At 38.0% G+C, this 20,385-nt stretch overlaps 1 protein-coding gene and 1 long non-coding RNA gene across 4 annotated transcripts; one reads left to right on the forward strand and one right to left on the reverse strand.

Annotated features, from left to right (window-relative positions):
• Window positions 1–11,226: 11,226 nt before the first annotated feature.
• On the forward strand, window positions 11,227–11,583 carry LOC138888009 (uncharacterized). The gene has a single exon (XM_070169804.1). It carries the CDS (start codon window positions 11,227–11,229, stop codon window positions 11,581–11,583), a length of 357 nt encoding a protein of 118 aa, XP_070025905.1.
• Window positions 11,584–13,376: 1,793 nt separating this feature from the next.
• LOC138886911 (uncharacterized) lies at window positions 13,377–18,949 on the reverse strand. 3 transcript variants are annotated; one of them, XR_011405868.1, is made up of 5 exons: window positions 18,722–18,949; window positions 17,352–17,457; window positions 16,716–16,805; window positions 16,391–16,616; window positions 13,377–14,838 (listed from the first exon to the last, which is right to left on the reverse strand). It is a non-coding gene; the product is annotated as an uncharacterized lncRNA (long non-coding RNA). The 3 variants fall into 3 exon arrangements; XR_011405869.1 differs by having other exon boundaries at window positions 17,329–17,457; XR_011405870.1 differs by lacking the exon at window positions 13,377–14,838 and adding an exon at window positions 15,590–15,895.
• Window positions 18,950–20,385: the final 1,436 nt, after the last annotated feature.

Here is a 20,385-nt window from a genome sequence, read left to right on the forward strand (position 1 = left end):
TATGATGAGATTTACCGTTATACATAACGCTCCCAGCCCTTTCAATTGTCGCTTGACTATCACAAAGTATACATATTGGTGACAACTGTTTGGGCCAAAATGGAATGTCTTCCAAGAAATTCTGGATCCATTCAACTTCTTCACCGGCTTTATCTAAGGCTATGAACTCAGCCTCCATTGTAGAGGGGGAAATACAAGTTTGTTTGGACGACTTCAAAGATACCGCTCCTCCACCAATAGTGAATACATATCCACTTGTGGACTTCAAATCAGCTGAACCGGTGATCCAATTTGCATCACAGTATCCCTCAATCACCGCAGGATATTTAGTGTAGTGCAAAGCAAAGCCCTGGGTATGTTCAAAATATCCCAAAACTCATTTCATTGCCATCCAATGAGATTGACCTGGATTGCTCGTGTATCGACTCAATTAACTTATAGCACAAGCTATATCTGGTTGTGTACAATTCATGATTTACATTAAACATCCCAACACATGAGCATAATCCAATTGTGATATGCTTTGGCCTTTGTTCTTTGCTAATGCAAGATTCACGTCAATTGGAGTTTTTGCAACTTTAAACCCTAAGTGCTTGAATTTTTCAAGTATTGTCTTAATATAGTGAGATTGTGACAATGCCAGACCTTGAGGAGTCTTATGGATCTTAATCCCCAGAATTAAATCAGTAACTCCCAAGTCCTTCATATCAAACTTGCTAGTTAGCATACGCTTAGTAGCATTTATGTTGGCAATGTCATTACTCATTATTAGCATATCGTCCACATATAAGCAAACAATGACTATGTGATTTGGATATTTTTAATGTACATACATTTATCACATCCATTTATCTTAAAACCATTTGACAATATTGTTTGGTTAAATTTCGCATGCCATTGTTTGGGTGCTTGTTTTAGTCCGTAAAGGGATTTAACAAGTTTACATACCTTCTTTTCTTTACCTGGAACCACAAAACCTTTAGGTTGTTCCATGTAAATTTCTTCCTCCAACTCTCTATTTAAGAAGGCCGTCTTATAGCCCGTTTGGCCAAGCTGCAAAAATAAGTTTATTTTGGGAAGTATTTTTTTCAAAAGTGCTTTTCTCAAAAGTACTTTTGGTGAGAAACAGTTTGTGTTTGGCTAATTAGTTTGAAAAGCACTTCTGAGCAGCAATTAGTGTTTGGCCAAGCTTTAAAAAACTGCTTCTAAGTGTATTTTTCTCAAAAGTGCTTCTCAAAAAGGTACTTTTGGAGAGAAACTACTTTTTTCTGCTTCTCCAAAACTACTTATTCTCCTCAAAAACACTTTTTTCCTTCCAAAAGATTGGCCAAACACCTCAATTTTTGGCCAAAAGTGCTCTTGAAAAAAAAAAGTACTTTTAGCCAAAAATAAGCTTGGCCAAACAGGCTATTAACATCCATTTGATGAATTTCAAGATCATAAACTGCAGCTAATGCTACTAACATCCGTATGGATGTAATTCTTGTAACTGGAAAGTATGTATCAAAATAGTCAAGACGTTCTCGTTGTCTATACCCTTTGACCACAAGTCTTGCCTTATATTTGTCAATAGTGCCATCATCTTTCATTTTCCTCTTAAAGATCCATTTAGAACCCAACGGTTTATTTCCAGGAGGAAGATCAACCAATTCCCATGTATGGTTGTTCAATATGGATTCTATTTCACTATTGACTGCCTCATTCCAAAACAATGATTCCGAAGAAGACATAGTTTTTTTAAATGTTTGAGGCTCATTTTCCAACAAGAAAGTCACAAAATCTGGTCTAAATGAAGTAGACGTTCTTTGACGTTTACTACGTCTTGGATCCTCCTAATTAAATGTACTTTCTTTTGTTTCTTCCCGAGGTCATTTAGATCCTTCACCAATCGGCTCACATTCCTTTTTATACGAATATATATATTCAAAGAACTCAGTATTATGTGATTCTATAACCGTATTATTATGAATGTCGGGTTTTTCTGATTTATGAACCAGAAATCGATATGCTTTACTATTAGTTGCATATCCTATGAAAACACAATCAACTGTTTTCGGTCCTATTTTTACCCTTTTGGGTTTAGGAACTTGCACCTTTGCCAAACACCCCCACACTTTAAAATAATTCAAGTTGGGCTTCCTTCTTTTCCATTTTTCATATGGAATGGATTGTGTTTTACTATGGGGTACTCGATTTAGTATTCGGCTGGCCGTAAGAATGGCTTCCCCCCACAAGTTCTGTGGCAAACCAGAACTTATCAACAATGCGTTCATCATCTCCTTTAATGAACGATTCTTTCTTTCCGCAATCCCATTGGATTGGGGAGTGTAAGGGGCTGTTGTTTGATGAATAATTCCATATTCTAAACATATTTGTTCAAAAGGAGATTCATATTCACCACCCCTATCACTTCTTATCATTTTGATTTTCTTGTTAAGTTGTGTTTCAACTTCATTTTTGTATTGCTTGAATGCGTCTATTACTTTATCTTTACTATTAAGTAAGTAAACATAGCAATATCGAGTACTATCGTCAATAAAAATTATGAAATACTTCTTTCTACCACGAGATGGTATTGACTTCATGTCGCAAATATCTGTGTGAATTAAGTCTAAAGGATTTGAATTCCTTTCAACTGACTTATAATGATGTTTAACATACGTAGATTCCACACATATTTGACATTTTGATTTGTCGCATTCAAATTTAGGCAATACTTCCAAATTAATCATTTTCCGCAAGGTTTTATAATTAACATGACCCAAACGTATATACCATAATTCATTTGACTCAAGTAAGTAAGACGAAGCTGAAATTTTATTATTATTTTCAACAACCATTACATTCAGTTGAAAAGGCCCTCAGTGAAGAAACCTTTTCCTACAAATATTTCGTTCTTACTTATTACAACCTTATCGAAAACAAAAACACACTTAAAACCATTCTTAACAAGAAGTCCAACAGAGACTAAATTTTTCCTAATCTCGGGAACATGAAGGACATTGCTCAAAGTCACCATCTTGCCAGAAGTCATCTTTAGAAAGATCTTCCCACATCTTTCAATCTTGGCGGTTGCAGTATTTCCCATAGAAAGAGTCTCTTCGGGTCCAACAGGAGCATATATTGCAAAGGCTTCCCTAACAACACAAACATGGCGAGTGGCTCCAGAATCAATTCATCACTCCTTAGGATTTCCCACCAAGTTGCATTAAGAAAGCATAGCACACAAGTCACAAAATATCTTCATGCTTTTCAACCATGTTTGCTTGACCCTTGTTCTTGTTTTTCTTCAGAGCATGGCACTCCGTAGATTTGTGCCCAGTTTTCACACAGTTGTAGAAACTTCCGTTGAACCGCTTCTTGCTTGAGTTGCTTTTTGGTCCAGAAGCCTGCTTCCTCTTTCTCTTATTTTGAGAAGTATTCTCATCAATGTTTGTTCCCATTATTGTTGAGTTCCCACGACCTCTCTTTTCAGCATCTTTGTTGTCCTCTTTGATTCTCAACCTAACAATGAGATCTTCAAGGGACATCTTCTTGCGTTTGTGTTTCAAGTAGTTTTTGAAGTCCTTCTATAAAGGAGGCAACTTCTCAATCATCGCTGCTACTTGGAATGCTTCATTGATGACCAGACTTTCAATAAAAATTTTGTTAGTAAAAATACTAAGATTAATACTTTAAAAATCAATATTAATTTGATTTATACCTTCAGCAAGGAGATCATGAAAAATCACTTGCAATTCCTGGACTTGGATAATAACAGACTTGCTATCTACCATTTTGTAGTCCAAAACCTTGGCGGCAAAGAATTTCTTCAACCTGGCATCTTCAATTTTGTATTTCTTTTCAAGCGCTGTCCACAATTCTTTTGACGTTGTGAGACCCCATCTGTTTTTTTCTCTTCTCTTACGCAATATACGTAACGTGGCATGGTTATTAAGAATATACGATTGGGTATATCACATTGGGAGAATAAGACTAAAAATGTGTGGTAATATCAAGGAACTAACTAAAGCTTTAGGTCAAAGGAATCCCTTAAATAAAGGTTCGTGGTTAAAGAAATGGCTCGGGTAGCACTCCGCGTGTTCAGAAGGTTTAAGTTAACTTGCACCTGTGGGATAAGACCAAGTGTATCTAATATGCTAAGAATAGTTTATTATGAGGTATTATAATATCACACGGGTTACATGTTAAGTTTTGGAGTCAAGCAAGTTGCGAAATAAAGGTCGGCAAAGGTTATCGTAAATTTCTCTAATAATTTTTCTAAACTTTGGGTCAAATGTATCAGATCATTTCTCCCAATATATAATGAGTTATGGGACCCAAAACCTATCAAATTGAAGGTCTACAAGTCTAGTTCGCAACCAAAAAACCCTCAATCAAACGGACCTTGGAGTAAAGAGTTGACTGTTTTACCCCGGACTGTCCAGGCTAAAACCGGGCCGCGAACCGAGTCAGGTCAAACAAGTGGTATAAGTCGGCAAATCTGACTTGTAAGACCTCAAAACATTTCATTTTCGTCCCAAAATAGTGAGGGAGATGAAGAGAGGGTTCCATGGTGTTCTTGAGTGATTAAGGTACATTTTTAACGATTTCTACCGTTAAAGTTTGTCCCCGTTCCTAGAAACTCAATCTCTACGCTTTGCAATCGTTTCCCCCTTCTATTAGCTGTGTTTGGAGCTATTTTTGGAAGATAGGAATTTGTTGTTCTTGCTGGTTCTTCAGGCTTTATACTTGATTTTCCAAGGTAATCATCTTGGGACTCTTTTATGATCGTTTTTACAAAGTTCTAGGGATGTTTCGTCAAGTTAGGGCCATATGGCAAATCTGCCGATTTAAACTCAATTATGAACTGTTTATAGGTGTGTATAAGCTTCATATATATAGTGTTTGTGAAGCTTAGGACGTAAGGAACAACTTTCGTGAAGGAACTACAGGCATTCGGACGTTCGTTGGGAAGGTATGTTAAGGCTAAACTCCGTCCTTCCTTTTTGCACGAATTCTTGGAAATTCCTAAGACGTCAAATGTGATATTTTACTATTCTATTGCTATAAAGACCTTCTGTGAAAGGCATTAGGATCGTAGCTGAAGTATTTTCATGATGTTATTAGGTTGATATTCCACTTGTTCGATTAATTAGGGTATTCGACATCTATATATGTTATTTTGTCGGTTCTCTTATCCATATGTCTGTATATATGAATTCTTATTCGTCTTTGGGTTGTGTGACTAAACAAAATAAAGGCATATAGTATTTACGATCAGTTCTTCTTCCTTGTTAAAGTATATTTTAAAATCTCTAAAGTGACACATCGATTTCCAAAAATCTGAAATATAAATTTTACGTTTAAACTATTAAAACACTTGATTTTTGATATACTTTCCTTTACTAATTATCAAGAAATCAGGTATAAGGACTAAGTGAAGCACTTTAAGCTTTTTATGAACATCTTCAGAGTTAAGTTATCTTTCTAAAAGTCGAGTTAAGTTTTCAAGCTTATTTATTCAAAGAAAACATATGAGGTTCCACGAGACAATTGTATGCGATACGAAGTTGATTATGAGATCATGAGGATAAGAGTACCTATGAGCCAAGATTGACTAAGTTCTTGTTATGGCCTATTATGTGCATTCAAAGTTCATATCATACATGTCATATTATACATGGACTTCGAGCTATAATCGGAGGTATGGGGCCTATTTGCCCGAAAAACTATATATATTGTACATATGACCATAGTTGGCAATATGATACCGGTTAGCTACCGGGAGAGACCGCCATTGCTAGCATTTGGTTGGGTATGTCATGCATTTGCATCAATATATATGTATTCACGACATACGCTTACACGAGCATACCATGCATAATTGATTACTGTGAGGTCGGATGTCGGTCATAGAGGCTACAAGAGTTTCAGTGTCAGGTGGTTTCACTATTATTTTTTTACATCAGCTATGTATGATTCTACTTTCTGCCTTACATACTAGTACATTTTTATTCGTACTGATGTCCCGTTGCCTGGGGACACTGCATTTTTGTATTGTGCGTGTAGGTCCAGGTAGGGACTCTGATCGACCCCTCTGATAGGATTTCGGGGTTCAACTGTGAGTTGGTAAGCTCCACCTCTTCCTGGAGCTTTCATAGGATGGTTACTTTTGTGTATAGTTTGGGTATAGTCGGGGCCTTGTTCCGATAGTGCTTATGACACTCTTAGAGGCTATTGTGGACACAATATTCTTGCTTTCTTTTGGTAGCTTTTAGTCTCCAGCCCATAGGCTTGGCATGTATATATATGTGTAGGCATGTATGTCTCCAATCGCGGCCTCTTCAGCCAGCTAGTATTTTATTATTTTGGCTCGTCTACCTTTGTTTATATGTCTTATTGTTATTTAGGTCATGACCTTAATGGTCCAAGCTTAGTATTTCAGATGTTGTGCTGCCCGATCTGTTGGGCCCCCAGTTTAGTTAGCTAGTATGTTTAGTGGCTAACTCGATCGAATACAGTATCGAGTGCTAGTCATGCCTCCCCTAGTTTGGGGCGTGACAAACTTGGTATCAGAGCAGGTCGTGTCCCAGGGAGTTCACAAGCCGTGTCTAGTAGAGTCTTGATTATGGGTGTGTTGTGCACCATACTTATAATCAGGAGGCTATGAGGCATTTAGGAATGGTTATGTTTCTTTCAATTAATAGATCGTGCTATAGAGCGAAGTTATAAGAACATATGAAATCTAAATCGTGCTTTGTGTTTCTTATCTTACAGGCTACCTACGCTCAGGAGATGGCATAGCGAGAGATATGTATGAATCCGGGGGAAGGTACCAGTTGTTCCCCACCGGGTCAGAGGGATAGATTTCTCTTAGAGGCACACAGTGAGTCTCTAGTACCCCTAGTCTCAGCTTCCCCAGCACTTGTTAGAGCCTAGGGAGATGTAGTAGCACCAGCCTCACCAGTTATATTAGTACCTCAGGCAGCTAGAGACACAGGATCTCTAGCACCTGTTGTTCCGCCATCAGATACTGGGGAGCAGGGGATGAGGGAGGCAGTTCAGTTGCTGACTAGGATGGTTTCTATTAATGAGCGACAGCTAGAGTCGGGAGCAGATGCCCGAAGAGATCGGACTGGAAGCTCGACGGTACGAGAGTTTCTTCACTTGTCCCCTCCATTATTTACAGGATCCAGTTCCACTGAAGATCCCCAGGACTTTATAGACCAAATGTATAGAGTATTGAGGGTGATGCATGCCTCCGTCACCGAGGTTGTGGAGTTGACTTCTTTTTGACTGAGTGATGTAATCGTCTTATGGTATGAGGCATGGGAGTGATCTAGAGGACCTGATGCTCCGCCAGCAGAGTGGGAGGACTTTTTTGAGGCTTTTTTAGCCTATTATTTTCCACGGGAGGTTCAGGAGGCCCGTCTTGACCAGTTCCTTAGCCTGAAGCAGGGGGATATGAGTGTGAGGGATTATAGCCATAAGTTTAATTCTTTGGCGAGGTATGCACCAGATATTGTACGTACCATGAGGGCTAGAGTTCATCATTATGTGGATGGTTTGGGGGATCATCTGATTAGAGACTGTAGGGTAGATCCCTATCGGATGATGTAGATATTTCCCGCATACAGGCTTTCGCTCAGACTACAGAGGACCTTTCCCGTCGGATTCGTGATACTCGTAGGGATAGGGAGCAGAGTAAGAGGGCTCATACTATGGGGTCTTATAGGGAGCCACGGGGTGATTTCAAGCCCCCACTCCATCGATATCCACCTCGATCAGTAGGTAGTTTCACACCATAGATGCAGGGCCAGCGGTTTGATCGTTATATTCAGTCAAGACTGGGGCAGAGCTCAGGCTATCCTGAGAGCCGTCGACAGGAGCGTTCCGCACAAATGAGACAGCCTATTCCTCCATGTACTCAGTGCGGTAAGCTGCACACCGGGCAATGTAGACAGGGTTCGAGTGCATGTTATCATTGTGGGCAGACATGACATTTTATTAGTCGGTGCCCGGGGTTAGGCAGAGGTGCACCGGCTCAGCCTTCAGGATCCATAACAGCCTCTTCGCCCTCAGCCCGTGCTCCCCAACCAGGTCCACAGTCTACTCAGGGACGTGGTAGGGGGAGAGGTGGAGGATACACCTCAGGTTCTAGTGGTGGACAAAATCGCTTTTATGTACTCACAGGCTGACAGGATTCAGAGGCATCCCCAGATGTTGTCATAGGTATATTGACAATACATTCTCATAACATTTATGCATTGATAGATCCCGGCTCTACATTTTCATATATTACTCCATTTATTGCTGGTAAGCTTGACATGAGATCTGAGTTATTGCCACAATCAGTTGAGGTGTCTACGCCAGTTGGCGACTCTATTGTTGCTAATCATGTCTATCGAGGTTGTACAGTGTTAATTAATGACCGTCCAACTTCTGTTGATTTAGTGGAATTGGTTATGCTAGACTTCGATGTCATTATGGGTATGGATTGGTTGGCAGCTTGTTATGCTAATATTGATTGTCGTGCAAAGTTGGTCCGATTTCATTTTCCGGATGAGCCTGTTCTTGAATGGAAAGGTAATGCAGCCACGCCCAAAGGTAAGTTTATTTCATACCTTAGGGCTCGGAAGTTTATTGCTAAAGGCTGTATATACCATCTGGTTCATGTCAGGGATATGGATAAGGAGCCAACGACTCTTCAATCGGTTCCTATTGTGAATGAATTCCCGACGGTATTCCCTGACGAGCTTCTAGGAATTCCCCCCGAAAGGGAAATCGATTTCGCTATAGATTTGCTTCCTGATATGCAGCCTATATCCATTCCTCCCTATAGAATGGCTCCTGCAAAGCTAAAGGAATTGAAGGAACAACTGAAGGACTTACTCGATAAAGGCTTTATTAGGCCAAGTACATCCCCATGGGGTGCTCCGGTGCTCTTTGTTCGAAAGAAAGATGGCTCCTTGCGGATGTGTATTGACTACAGGTAACTAAATAAAGTCACTATCAAGAATAAGTATCCTCTTCCACGGATTGATGACTTGTTCGACCAGTTACAAGGTGCCAAATGCTTTTCGAAGATCGACTTGCGATCCGGTTATCATCAGCTACGAGTCAGGGATATTGATATCCCAAAAACAACATTTAGGACGAGGTATGGCCATTTTAAATTCCTTGTCATGTCTTTTGGCTTACAAATGCCCTAGCAGCCTTTATGGATTTTATGAACTGGGTATTCAAACCATTCTTGGATGAATTTGTAATTGTGTTTATTGATGATATCTTGATATATTCACGATCGGAAGCCGAGCATGCGGATCACTTGCGAGCTGTATTGCGGACTCTCCAGGACTACAGGTTATATGCTAAATTCTCTAAATGTGAATTTTGGCTAACTTCTGTAGCTTTTCTTGGTCATGTTATTACCAGCGATGGTATCAAGGTTGATGGCCAAAAGATTGAAGCTGTGATGACTTGGTCGAGGCCCTTGAATCCGACAGAGGTTCGTAGCTTTTTAGGCTTGGCAGGGTATTACCGAAGGTTTGTGGAAGAATTTTCCTCTATTTCTGCACCATTGACGAAACTGACACATAAGGGAGCTAAGTTTCAGTGGACTAAGGCATGTGAATAAAGTTTTCAGGAGCTAAAGAAAAGGCTTACGACGACACCTGTCTTGACTCTTCCGGATGGCACCGAGGGTTATGTTGTCTATTGTGATGCCTCGAGAATTGGCCTAGGTTGTGTTCTTATGCAACATGGTAAGGTTATCGCATACGCCTCTAGACAGTTGCGAAAACATGAACAGAACTATCCTACGCACGATCTTGAGTTAGCCGCAGTTGTCTTCGCCCTAAAGATTTGGCGGCATTATCTATATGGGGTTCATATTGATGTTTTTACCGACCACCAGAGCCTTCAATATTTATTTAAACAGAGGGAGCTGAACCTATGACAAAGAAGATGGCTAGAGTTATTAAAGGACTATGATGTTGATATTTTATATCATCCCGGTAAAGCTAATATTGTTGCTGATGCCCTTAGTCGGAGTCCATGGGCAGTCTAAGCCATGTTGAAGCTGATAAGGTCAAGATGACCAAATATCTATGCCAGTTAGCTAATTTGCAGGTGCGTTTGGTAGACGCAGAGGGTGGATACATTCTCGTTCAGAATACAGCAAAATCTTCTTTTGTTACTGAAGTGAAAGAGCGACAACACGAGGATCCTAAGCTTATAAAACTGAGGGGAAGTATTCTACAGCAATGACAACCTTTATTTGAGCTAACTAGAGATGGAGTCCTTAGTTACCAGGGCCGCTTATGTGTACCGACAGTCGGAGAGCTCCGCGCCAAGATTCTTTCGGAGGCCCATTATTCTAGATATGCAGTTCACCCCGGAGCGACAAAGATGTATCGGGACCTTCGACAGATCTATTGGTGGAATGGAATGAAAAAAGATATCGCGGAGATGGTAGCCCAATTTCCTAACTTCCAGCAAGTTAAAGCCGAACATCAGAGGCCTGGAGGCCTAACTCAGTGTATTGAACTTCCATTATAGAAATGAGACATGATAAATATGGACTTCATCACCGGTTTGCCTCGTACTCCACGGAGGTATGATTCTCTTTGGCTAATTATTGATAGGCTTACAAAATCTGTTCATTTTTTGCCAGTTAGGACGACATATTCAGCTGAGGATTATGCCAAGCTTTACATTCGGGAGATTGTGCGCCTTCACGGGGTACCATTATCTATTATCTCTGATCGAGGGGCTCAATTTACAGCACATTTTTGGAAATCTTTTCAGAAGGGTCTAGGCACGCAGGTAAATCTTAGCACAACTTTTCATCCGCAAACTGATGGATAGACAGAGCGTACTATTCAGACAGTTGAGGCTATGTTACGTGCTTGCGTGCTAGATTTTAAAGGAAGTCGGGATGATCATCTACCTCTTATTGAGTTCGCTTATAATAACAACTTCCAAGCTAGTATTCAGATGGCCCCTTACGAAACACTATATGGGCGGAAGTGTAGGTCGCCGATCGGTTGGCTCGAGGTCGAGAAAGTAGAGTTGCTAGGTCCTAATTTAGTCCAGCAAGCAGTGGAAAAGGTAAAACTTATTAGAGACCAGCTGCGTACAGCACAAAGTCGGCAGAAGTCTTATGCAGATGTTCGACGATGAGACTTAGAGTTTGATGTAGAAGATTGGGTTTTCCTGAAAGTATCGCCTATGAAGGGCGTTATGCGATTTGGAAAGAAGGGGAAGCTCAGCCCCAGGTATGTTAGACCGTATAAGATTATTCGGAGGATTGGTAGGGTCGCATACGAGCTTGATTTGCCTTCAGAATTGGGAGTAGTCCATCCTGTGTTTCATGTATCTATGCTACGGAAGTGCATTGGAGATCCTTCACGTATTATGCCCATTGAGGATATTCACGTTGCTGAAGACTTATATTACACAGAGGTACCAGTAGCTATTTTAGATCTGCAGGTAAGAAAGCTTCGAACTAAAGAAGTGGCTTCCGTGAAAGTGTTATGGCGAAATAACAACATCGAGGAAACGACCTGGGAAGCTGAGGAGGAAATAAGGAAGAAGTAACCCTACCTATTTACGACTTAAGGTGAGTTGCATTTAAATAATTGGAAATTATTTCTTTACAACACTTAATTGGATTTTTAAATGACAAGAAAGTGCAATTTAAATTTCTTATTGCGAGATAGCTATACGAAGCCTAGTAGTTGGAAGCTTCAGAATTCGATTTATGCTTTGAAAATGTAACAAATATAGCCTCGCAAATAACGTATTAGCGGAAAAAAATGAAACCAAGGAATTGATTTGACCCATTCGCGGACGAATGTTCTTAAGGGGGGGAGACTGTGAGACCCCATGTATTTTTTTCTCTTCTCTTACGCAATATACGTAACGTGGCGTGGTTATATTAGGTATATACGATTGAGAATATCACATTGGGAGAATAAGACTGAAAAAGTGTGGTTATATCAAGGAGCTAACTAAAGCTTTAGGTCAAAGGAATCCCTTAAACAAAGGTTCGTGGTTAAAGAAATGACTCGGGTAGCACTCCGCGTGTTCGGAAGATTCAAGTTAACTTGCACCTGTGCGATAAGACTAAGTGTGTCTAATATGCTAAGAATAGTGTATTATGAGGTATTATAATATCACACGGGTCACATGTTAAGTTTTGGAGTCAAGCAAGTTGTGAAATAAAGGTCGGCAAAGGTTATCGTAAATTTCTCTAATAATTTTTCTAAACTTTGGGTCAAATGTATCAGATCATTTCTCCCAGTATATAATGAGTTATGGGACCCACAACCTATCAAATTGAAGGTCTACAAATCTAGTTCGCAACCAAAAAAATCTCACATCAAACGGACCTTGGAGTAAAAGGTTATGACTGTTTTACTCCGGATTGTCCAGGCTAAAACCGGATCGCGAACCGAGTCGGGTCAAACAAGTGGTATAAGTCGGAAAATCCGACTTGTAAGACCCCAAAACATTTCATTTTCGTCCCAAAATAGTGAGGGAGTTGAAGAGAGGGTTCCATGGTGTTCTTGAGTGATTAATGTACGTTTTTAGCGATTTCTACCGTTAAAGTTTATCCCCGTGCCTAGAAACTCAATCTCTACGCTTTGCAATCGTTTTCCCCTTCTATTAGCTGTGTTTGGAGCTATTTTTGGAAGATAAGAATTTGTTGTTCTTGCTGGTTCTTCAGGCTTTATACTTGATTTTCCAAGGTAATCATCTTGGAACTCTTTTATGATCGTTTTTACAAAGTTCTAGGGACGTTTCGTCAAGTTAGGGCCATATGGCAAATTTGCCGATTTAAACTCAATTATGAACTATTTATAGGTGCGTATAAGCTTCATATATATAGTGTTTGCGAAGCTTAGGACGTAAGGAACAACTTTCATGAAGGAACTACAGGCATTCGGACGTTCGTTGGGAAGGTATGTTAAGGCTAAGCTCCGTCCTTCCTTTTTGCACGAATTCTTGGAAATTCCTAAGACGTCAAATGTTATATTTTACTATTCTATTGCTAGAAAGACCTTCTGTGAAAGGCATTGGGATCGTAGCTGAAGTATTTTCATGATGCAATTAGGTTGATATTCCACTCGTTCGGTTAATTAGGGTATTCGACATCTATATATGTTATTTTGTCGGTTCTCTTATCCATATGTCTATATATATGAATTCTTATTCGTCTTTGGGTTGTGTGACTAAACAAAATAAAGGCATGTAGTATTTACAATCAGTTCTTCTTCCTTGTTAAAGTATATTTTAAAATCTCTAAAGTGACACATCGATTTCCAAAAATCTGAAATATAAATTTTACGTTTAAACTATTAAAACACTTGATTTTTTATATACTTTCCTTTACTAATTATCAAGAAATCAGGTATAAGGACTAAGTGAAGCACCTTAAGCTTTTTATGAACATCTTCAGAGTTAAGTTATCTTTCTAAAAGTCGAGTTAAGTTTTCAAGCTTATTTATTCAAAGAAAACATATGAGGTTCCACGAGACAATTGTATGCGATACGAAGGTGATTATGAGATCATGAGGATAAGAGTACCTATGAGCCAAGATGGGCTAAGTTCTTGTTATGGCCTATTATGTGCATTCAAAGTTCATCTCATACATGGCATATTATACATGGACTTCGAGCTATAATCGGAGGTAAGTGGCCTATTTGCTCAAAAAACTATATATATTGTACAGATGGCCACAGGTTGGAAATATGATACCGGTTAGCTACCGGGAGAGACCGCCATTGCTAGCATTTGGTTGGGTATGTCATGCATTTGCATCAATATATATGTATTCACAACATACGCTTACACGAGCATACAATGCATAATTGATTACTGTGAGGTCGGATGTCGGTCATGGAGGCTACAAGAGTTTCAGTGTCAGGTGGTTTCACTATTATTTTTTTACATCAGCTATGTATGATTCTACTTTCTGCCTTACATACTAGTACATTTTTATTCGTACTGATGTCCCGCTGCCTGGGGACACTGCATTCGACCCCTCCGCTAGGATTTCGGGGTTCAACTGTGAGTTGGTAAGCTCCACCTCTTCCTGGAGTTTTCATATGATGGTTACTTTTGTGTACAGTTTGGGTATAGTCGGGGCCTTGTTCTGACAGTGCTTATGATACTCTTAGAGGCTATTGTGGACACAGTATTCTGGGTTTCTTTTTGTAGCTTTCAGTCTCCAGCTCATAGGCTTGGCATGTATATATATGTGTATAGGCATGTATGTCTCCAATCGCGACCTCGTTGGCCAGCTAGTATTTTATTATTTTGGCTCGTCTACCTTTGTTTATATGGCTTATTGTTATTCAGGTCATGACCTTAATGGTCCAGGCTTAGTATTTCAAATGTTGTGCTGCCCGATCTATTGGGCCCCCAGTTTAGTTAGCTAGTATATTTAGTGACTAACTCGATCGAATACAGTATCGAGTGTCAGTCGTGCCTCCCCTAGTTTGGGGCGTGACAGACGTCTCCACGCCACTATAGACATTATACAAATTGTCCTCCAGTCCGCTAAGAACATAATTCTTGCACAGAAAATCAGAATGCTTCCACGCCTCAATCACGAGAAAGCGTTCATTCTCTGGAGTTTCATCGGGTAGAACAGGAACATCTTCCTTGATGAACTTCTGCAGACTTAAAGTAGTCAGGTAGAAGAACATCTTCTGCTGCCACCTCTTGAAATCTAACCCGGAATTTTTTTTTGGGTTTCTCCGCCGGTGCCAACGCGGGTGTTCGGCTTGTCGACGCATTGCCAGTCACCATTGGAACAACTTGATTTCCGTTATCATTAGTCATTTCTGTAAATGATGACACAAGCAAATGTTAAAATCACGTAGATTTTAATCTCCAATGAAGTAGAAAACCACAAAGGTTTTAATCTTCAAAACAGTGAATACAACACAAATACAGAAAATATTAAATTCCTTAAGCTTGTTAGTAATCTGTATTTGTAAATTAATTCTGAAAAATGGATAATATATAAACAGAAAATGTAAAGAAACAAAAATCAATTCGAGCCCACTGAATTCACAGTGTTTTCCTTAAGGAATTTAATCCCTTCCTAGTACCCAAGGTTATGAATTATTTCCTTGCAGGATAGAACGAATTACACACTGGTGTTGTGGTACTTCAAACCCCAGTGTTTCAGTGAACACAAAGTTTGGTAGCAAATCACACTTACTGTTGCTTTGTTTGATGTTAAATGTATGCAGAAGAAGGAGGAGAAACTCAGAAAATCGTATGGAAATTCTGAGAGAATGGACTTGTATTTATAGCCAAAGTTGGGCTGAAAACTGAAGAGGTGCAGCTCTTCAAAATGGCTGTTTATGCAAAATGCCCATAGCATAAATGCCATAACATAAATGGCTAATTTATGCAATAATAAACCGGGAATTAACGAGGAAAGTTTAATTTTTAGTTACACAACTGAAAACGAAAAACTGATTGAATTTAATATTAATATTTATTTTAATATTAATATTGTGTTATTTAAACGGATATTTAATGAGACATAAAATACCACAAGCCAACAATATACTACCTAACTTCCAAATGAAAATAACTACGTTGATTCGATGTTGAACTGAACTAAACAAAGAATGTTAAAGACCCATTCGGAGTTTAATAAGCTCTTACATATTAGGCTATATGGCTAGGAAACTCTACTGTTGCTCTTGCTTTTTTCCCTTTCTACATTTTTCCTGACTCCCAACTCCCTAGTCAAGATTTGTATTTAACAATTATAGTTCAAAGTAACATAGCAGAGTGTAAATTACAAAAGCAGCTCCATACCTTTTTCCATGTGATAGAGGAATTCCAAAATTCGTGCTCTAACTATATCGCAATCTTTTTCCCCTAAAATCATTTTTGCATTTACCAATATTATAATAAGCACAGGAACCTAGTGGTGAAGGCAAACTCCAAATGGAAAGCAGGTACCATTAATCAAAAAGTTTTTCAAATTTAAGAGTGACACTACTTTGTTAAACCTTTTTTCTATCATTAAGATATCATATCATTCATCAAGCTAGTATTGTTTTTCAAAATCAAAGAAAATCTTTAAGGGAAAAAAAGAGAGGCCAAGGTATTTTCCGCAGCAAACAAAAAGCTTAAAACAGATGTTTATCTCAAAGTGAGCTTTCCTCTCATGTAACAATACTGAAAAGAGAAGCCATATTATTCTCATTTTGAGAGATAATAATGCAGAGTTGTCACGGTCCTTCTCTATATTTTATATTTAGGATGAGAATATAGCAAGTAGGTTAGCTTAAATCATATAGAATCTGGAATACTTAAACAAAGAGCGACCATAAATTTCCAAAATGTCGAAAGATGAAAGGAGAGGTAAACCTGAAAAATCTTCTTGAGTTGCTCGCCAACTGCTAAAAAAGATTTGAGGAGGAATTTAGTGCTAATGTCTCATAGACCCACAAAAACAAATGTTGATCATAATTACAAAAAAATTTGTCTTTTATCCATTAAGGTCTGCAGCTGCTTCATCATTTCTTTCGTTATAAACTTCGTTCTTGGTATAACTCAGGCCGATAAGATCTTACATTATCTGCAATTCAGCAACCTTGTCCAACAAAAAATATTCTGATCCCTTTTAGAATACTACCAAATATACATAAGAATATAAACAATAAAAAACAGTAACATATGTGACTCCCTTTACCTCCATTTACAACAAAGTTCATGCTACGGAAAACATTTTGTATTGTCCAACCATATTTGAGGACTCTCAACTCAATTATGATATTTGAATCTGCACATTACCAACTAATTGAAAATAATACCCTAAGAATATTCATCCAATGCAAAGGTGAAGATTCAAAAAGAGACAATGACTGAGGTTACCAGAGGCTGAATGATAAAAGTGTATATGCATTTTCTGAAATATTCCAAGTGCCAACACACAGGATTTCAAAGACCTTTTTATATGAATATACAATTTTTATCAAGTCAATATGATAATTTTGTTTAAAGATATTAGCTAAAGTTCACATAGTTTAAATACCGAGAAGCGAAAAGCAATCACATAAACTGGGGACCAAGGGAGTATGATTTCTTTTATTAAGAAAGAGAATTAATTTTCTTTGTAAAAGTTAAAACAATTTGTCAAGAACTTAGTGGCATAGCCCGGTCCAATGAAATTAGCAGAATTGGTTGCCGATAATAGAGTGTACATATTTGTTTAACATTTGAATTCCTAACTTCTAACCCCTTAACATTCTATATAATCAAATTGCAAAAAACTTAATGCAATAAATAAAGAAAATATTTCTCACTTTTGAATAATAAATTTAGGCACCTGCAAAGGAAAACAGTTAGAGGAGCATCAAACTCTTCCATTTTGGCTGCAACTGATAAACAGGACAAAGCAACTTCCAAGTTAGTGCATAAATTTGTACCTGCATCTGAGTTCAAAGATAGAAAAGACGCTATCAAATATTAGGAGAAATTTTAATGGTCACATAACTCCAATAACACATTTGGGCATCTCAAGAGAGCAAATTATATAATTTAATATGATTGCTTGAATTTCCTGAGCTCGCTTGTTCTTTCATTATTAAAATTATCATTTCAACCACATTTTCTTGAAGGTTTCATCTAGGGCATCTTATAATAATGACTCTTGTAGTTGGCTAGGTAGATTCATGAGTAGGAAGCATGATATTTCAAGTTTCAGTTTAAGATTGCTTGATGAATTGGATATAAAATTGGGGGCACTTAAAAGTAAAAGCATCAAATTAGTTGTTCTGCAGCCTTCCCCTGCTCTCAAATGAAAAGTACCTTAGTGTTTGATTTAGATTATCTCTCTTTAACGACAAAGTGAATGCAGAAAAATTTTGTACTTTGAACTTACTATAATAATCCCTCTAAAACGGAAATTACAAATAAATCCATACACACACATTCACAACATGGTATAGCGAACTCGGACTTACCATGCATGATTACAGTCACGAGCAGCTGAGCCAACAACTCAACTTTTTCAGCCAAACAACGATATTTTCAGAATAAATTTGTCTCTTCAGGCCCAGCCCATCTCTATTCATGATAAAAATGTTTTCCTTTCATTCGGCAATTTCATCGAACATGTCTTAAAGGAAATTGAAACAAAAGCAAACTGATCCAAGTACGGGAAGACGCCGAACCACAACAAATTTTTATATAATTCACAAATTTCAGTTATCAAGATCCATGCAAATCGGCAACATATCAGAACATACATGTCTAGAACTGGGTAGTCAAACGGGGAAAAATATATCAATAAATTCGCAAGAAGAAGAGACAACAGAAACATGAGGAATAATAACAGGTAAAACAATAACATGCTTTAAGGTGTTAAAAGAACAAGCTGATTATCGGGGAAAAAAAGGTTATACAAACAACTGCAAAAATAAACATAAGTTTTGACATCACTACCAATCAGTACACGTGTATTGAGGTCAATACAGAATATTTCACAGATAATTATAGGATATTCATGCAATAACGCAAGTTTTCTTTCATCTCCAATTTGGTTCTAATAGAAAACTGCAATTCACTTTCGCTTACTCTAGGAATTGTAATCGCAAACTATTAGAGACAATTAAAAGATCACACACATCTGTAGGAGGAGGAACAGTAAGCTTTAAAATGGTAAATAAAAATAAAAGGAGGATGATCCAAACTCACCGTAACACTATAAAATGCCAATGGTCTAGGATTTAGTTAGCATATTCACTTAGCACCCCTAGAATGTTGATAGAAATCTATGTTGGGGTTCAGAGCATGAGTCTAGCACCTTTAGAAACAGAATTGGGGGTTTTCTGGTTTGAGATTTTTCGGGTGAATATTTGTGAGGGGAAAGAGAGATGAAAAAAAAGATAATTGAGGGAGACAAACCAGGCTCTGGAAGTGTAAAAGCAGTATAGTGGGAGGTGACACGACTAAGACACGTGTATATGCACCTATGAGCTGTGTTTATTTCAACAAAAGTACATTTCAAATAACTTTTTGTACAACTTGTTGGAGTTGTGTTCGTACACTCGTTCGTACACTCATTCTCATTTATACATAGTAGTAATGTAATAAAGTAAAGTAATATTCATTCTAGTCCAACTCTATCTAGAATACTGATAATACCCACGTTGTTGGCTCTATATAAACAGGAGGCATTGGTATCAAAACTCACGGTACCAACTCTTTTTTAGCAAACTCTAGGAAAGCAAGGATTTTCCTGCATTTTATTCAGAAGGTAATCATCACTTTTACATTCTCCACAGTTAAGAAGCAACTCAAACAGTTCTCGTACTTTCTACCCTGAATAAAAGCTGCTTGAACTTTAATGAATCATGTGTAATGGCTGTATTATTTTCAAGAAGAATAGGTATTTCCTTCTCCATGTCACTTTTAAGTGAAAGTAAAATATCATATTTTATTGTACCTTTTCTTTTATTGAAAGAAAAATCCACATCGTAAAAGTATTCTTCGACTTTTTTACTTTCGCAGCTCTTTTAGAACACAACCTTCTTGAGTTCTTATCTCCAACAGTAATTTGTTACAAAAACAAAAGCAAGTACGTATTAGTTTCTCTCTTGCGGGAAACTAGCGAAGGTATGTCCTTTATTCATTCACAAATGTGTCAAATAAATAGATACCCCTCTTGCTTTCATATAAATAACGTTATATGATTCATGCCTGATCTGCAGCATTTCACACAAAATATTTAAATCAAATTGGTATATCTCTTCTTGCGATAGTGATTTTTGTCAGGTAGCTTTACTCTCTTAGTTCGCGGGGCCATGTAGTACTCAAAATAAAATTACTACGCAGAAATATAATGTTAGTTATAAATATATTATATTATGGATGTTCATTTAGTACTCCGTTGTAAATAATCTTCCTGAAGAAGCTTATCCATATGGGACTCCACCGTAAATATGTTTATCTATTTAGTACTCTATTGGAAGTAAGCTTCCTGAAGAAGCTTATCACTTCGGTACCCGGTTATGGATAAACATTACCCTAGGTAGAAGATTATCCATACCGGGTATAATAAGCTTATCCATTCAGTACTCCGTTATCGATAAACATTGCTCTCAGTAAAAGATTATCCATATCTGGTATAGTAGCAGCTTACACAGCAGCTTGCAGTAGCAACTTACACAGCAGCTTGCGTAGCAGCTTACACAGCAGCTTGTAATAGCAGCTTACACAACAGCTTGCGTAACAGCTTACACAGCAGCTTCCTTTCTTCTATAAATAGAAGAGATTTCAGTTCATTATGTACATCAGTTTGAATTCGAATAATATATCAGTTTCTCTCTATACTTGTCTTTACTTTATAGTCTTTATTT

This window comes from Nicotiana sylvestris, chromosome 3, assembly GCF_000393655.2.
Source record: "Nicotiana sylvestris chromosome 3, ASM39365v2, whole genome shotgun sequence".
Classification (NCBI taxonomy): domain Eukaryota; kingdom Viridiplantae; phylum Streptophyta; class Magnoliopsida; order Solanales; family Solanaceae; genus Nicotiana; species Nicotiana sylvestris.